Genomic DNA, 3541 nt, shown 5'->3' with positions numbered 1-3541 from the left:
CTCCCAGGCCTCTGGTAGAGGACCCGAGCTCAGAGGATGAAAGAGAGAGAGACCACCCGCAGAGGGGGAGAAGGGAATTTTTAATATATTTATTTATTTATTTATTGCTATAAGCATTTGATGTTTTTACTATATTTAACAATTATCTTAATTGAATGATTTGGTTACTTCAATAAACTATGATTTTATTTTTAAGCTAATTGTGTATGTTTCTCATATTTTCATAGAGCATGTGATGTATCTGGCTGTAGCTCTTTGCCTCTTCGAGAGGTGCCGAGCTATGAGGTTCTGTTGGAGGAGATGGAGTCGCTGAAGAGACACCTCTCCCAGACGGACTCGCCCACCGTCCTTTGCCACAACGACCTTCTCACAAAAAACATCATCTACAACTGTCAAGAAGGTGAGGAGACCCTCAGATGAGATGGCATGAGAAGTGATACGTTTGATGATTGTATGTGACTAATTCTTCCAGCGTCAAAAATCACACACACACAAAAAAAATCAAATCAAATGAAATTTATTCTCTAGAAACAAATTTTTGTAGCATTCTTTTTAGGTTTTCATTCATCACACAGTATCTGCAAAGCTAATCAAAGTGGCTCCGAAGAGACGAGCTGCTACTTTGACCCCTTTGCTTTAAGTAAAATACCACAAAGGTTGTTGGTTGTCAGTCCACACGGTCAAGCTGTTTGTCAGGTTGTCACGGTAACCCTTTCCTCCCCCCCATCAGGGTCGGTGAAATTCATCGACTACGAGTACGCTGACTACAACTACCAGGCTTTCGACATCGGGAACCACTTCAATGAGTTTGCTGGTAGGTCTGAGTGGGTTTTTCACACATTAACACAATAACTCCACTGTTATTCACACAGTAACACAACTCATATGTACAGTATGTAACGTGTAAAAACATTTTCTGTCGCTTTCAATCTTTTTTTTGGCGAACAGGTGGATTCAGTGCGACTTTCAGTTTCTCTATATAATTCTGAGATGTTCAGCTTTCAGATTTTTTGTGATAGTCAGAATGCATACATGTTCATATAATAAAGTGTAGTCCAACCATTATAAAATTATTATGGGTTGAAAATTATTACCAGGTGGAAGCAAAACTCTCCAAAAGTGTTTAAATGTGGGCTTCGTTCTGTGGCGAATGCTGAGATAGAACGTTAAAAAGAAAAATCGAAGAAGAATAAGGCAGGTATTTCTTTTTATATATTTAAAAATGTAATATTCTTTATTCCAAGCATTTCTCTGGTTGTAAGGCGCGTAGAGAAATGGAGCTCCTCTCCTGTCTCATCCATTGCTGGCAACTAAATTTTCCTTTCAAAGCACAGAAACGCTCTGAAAAACACAAAGAGTCACATTGTGGAAACTAAAGGAGCATCATCCAATCATCCTAAACCTTCAGGGTCTACTGCAACAACAGATTAGTGTCACCTATTAATTTGAGTTACTAGACAAAGAACTGAAAGCAAAATAATATCCTGCACTATGAGCACTGCTAAGCAAACACTAAACGCTGAGGACATTCACTTTTGCTTAAGTGTGTGAATTAAAATAAAACAAATACTGAAATGAAGGTTATGATGATGAAAAAGTCATATTTTGGTATCAACAGAAATAATTTTTAGCCTGTTTGTTATGTCAGGCTGTACACTTCTGTTTACATTTTGTTGTGTGTTTATACCATAAAACCTCAAAGTTATTATCCTGTGAATGTCAACACATGGCTATTTTCAGTCACAGAATAATTTATATGAAAACTCTTTTCTCATTTAAGTCATCCTCGTCTTTTAATCCAGTGGCACGCCCAGAATATTTTCACCGGCGTGCCCAGACCAGGGGAGTAACATGCTACGTTTTGGGGGAAATTGTAGTCGGCGATTTTACAGAAGAGCTATCAATTTGACACGTTAAAATGACACAAAATTTTTTTTATGAACTTTTTGATGCTGTGGGAGCTTTGGTAGAACCACCTGAACATTGTCAGAAAAAAACCAAAAACAGTCCATCATCCTCCCACCACTTCCTGCCATCTTCTTTGTCGTTTTTGCCAGTAACAACATCTGGCTGTTGATCACGTGACTCGTGTGATGTAAAAAACCACATCATCATAGCACAGAAACTTTTTCTTGAAATTGCCGCATTTCCATTAAGTGGATTTATTTCATAATTTTAATTTGCACAATGTTATGTTTAATGGAAAAGTACCTAATATAGCCATTACATAAGGTTTATTAACCCTTGCCAATGGGTGACAATGGTTAAAAAAATTTCACACACACACACACAAATAATTATATATATATATATATATATATAACTTTTTCAAGAGGGGACAATGACTCCCTTGTCTCCCCCTTGGGGTCGCCACTGAATCCAGATACGCTGCATCCAAAGAAATGTGAGGGAAAAGACGAAATAATTTTTTGCAACATCTGTTCACATATTTCTCTCTGAATTAGGCAGCTTCTTTAAAACCGTTTGCTAAGTACAAATAGATAATCATTGCCTATAAGGTGACTTTATGTATGATAAATTATTTAAATAACATATCCAGTTGTCTTTCACAGATAATATGTGAAGGAAATGTCATTTTTAACCTCTAAAGATAAGGTTTCCTATTTCAAAGTAAATGGGCTCCGTTGGAAGTCTGAAAACCTTCTAATTAAGCTGACAGTAACTCGTTGTGTGTGTGTGTGTGTGTGTGCGTGCGTGTGTGTGTGTTGTGGCCAAAGGTGTGACTGACGTCGACTACAGCCTGTACCCGAGCCGGGAGCTCCAGAGGGACTGGCTGACCGCCTACCTGGAGAGCTACAAACGCAGCACTGGCCACAACGTCACGGTTTCTGACGAAGAAGTCACAAAGCTCTACGTTCAAGTCTGCAAATTCTCTCTTGTAAGTCAGAATTATAGCCCAACCTGAGCACGTTGTGAGGCACTTTGGAGACATTTTAAAAGTCATCTTTTTTTCGTTTTTTTTTAAGTTTTCCTTTCCTTCTGTTTAGTTTATAGTTCTGGGCAAATTCACACAAAGAAGAGGAGGAGGGGAAAAAACACTCACATTATGAGATTAGTGCTCTCGTTTCAGCAGCATCCAGATGTGCGCAGACCTCCGAGATGACAGAGTGGGCATCACCTCACCGCCGCGTTCTGATAATTTACTTTTCCAGCAACAACCCTCCCGTTTTTGTCCCCCCCGTTTCCCTTCCCCCAAAACCCCCTAAAAGCAAAACCAAACCATCCTGTTTAAGCCACCGCCGCTCAAAGTATGATGGACTCCGTCCGCGTTGATTAGAAGCTACCGCAGGGGAAAATGAAAGGTGGCAGCCAAAATTATTTTTCTTATGACCACAATTTTCATTCTTTGGTGGCTCAAGTGGTGCTGAGCTATCTGTCTGAAAGTGCTTCCACAGCTCCAACACAATATGCAGAATTGTCCAAGCAATTTAGAGGCAGGGGGTGTTGGTGTGAATTTCTCTTGAAATAGCCCAGAAGTGATGAGGAAGCATATCACTTTTTAAAATAACCCGTGCTTTGG

The 3541-nt window shown here is 39.4% G+C and overlaps 1 protein-coding gene across 5 annotated transcripts in view; it reads left to right on the top strand.

Moving 5' to 3' along the window:
• LOC103147571 (ethanolamine kinase 1) overlaps positions 1-3541 on the top strand; it is a 45634-nt gene that overhangs the window by 28659 nt on the left and 13434 nt on the right. For 3 of the 5 annotated variants that reach the window (XM_007565979.1, XM_007565978.2, XM_007565976.2), the window contains 3 exons: positions 228-400; positions 731-814; positions 2739-2899. In XM_007565979.1, the coding sequence (XP_007566041.1) occupies positions 228-400; positions 731-814; positions 2739-2899 (418 nt within the window). Of the gene's footprint in view, positions 1-227; positions 401-730; positions 815-2738; positions 2900-3008 lie in introns of all 5 variants that reach the window. The other 2 variants (XM_016678571.1, XM_016678570.1) reach the window with 2 other exon arrangements.

The sequence above is a fragment of the Poecilia formosa genome, unplaced genomic scaffold (assembly GCF_000485575.1).
Source record: "Poecilia formosa unplaced genomic scaffold, Poecilia_formosa-5.1.2 Scaffold185, whole genome shotgun sequence".
NCBI lineage: Eukaryota > Metazoa > Chordata > Actinopteri > Cyprinodontiformes > Poeciliidae > Poecilia > Poecilia formosa.
This window is presented reverse-complemented; position numbering and strand designations above follow the sequence as displayed.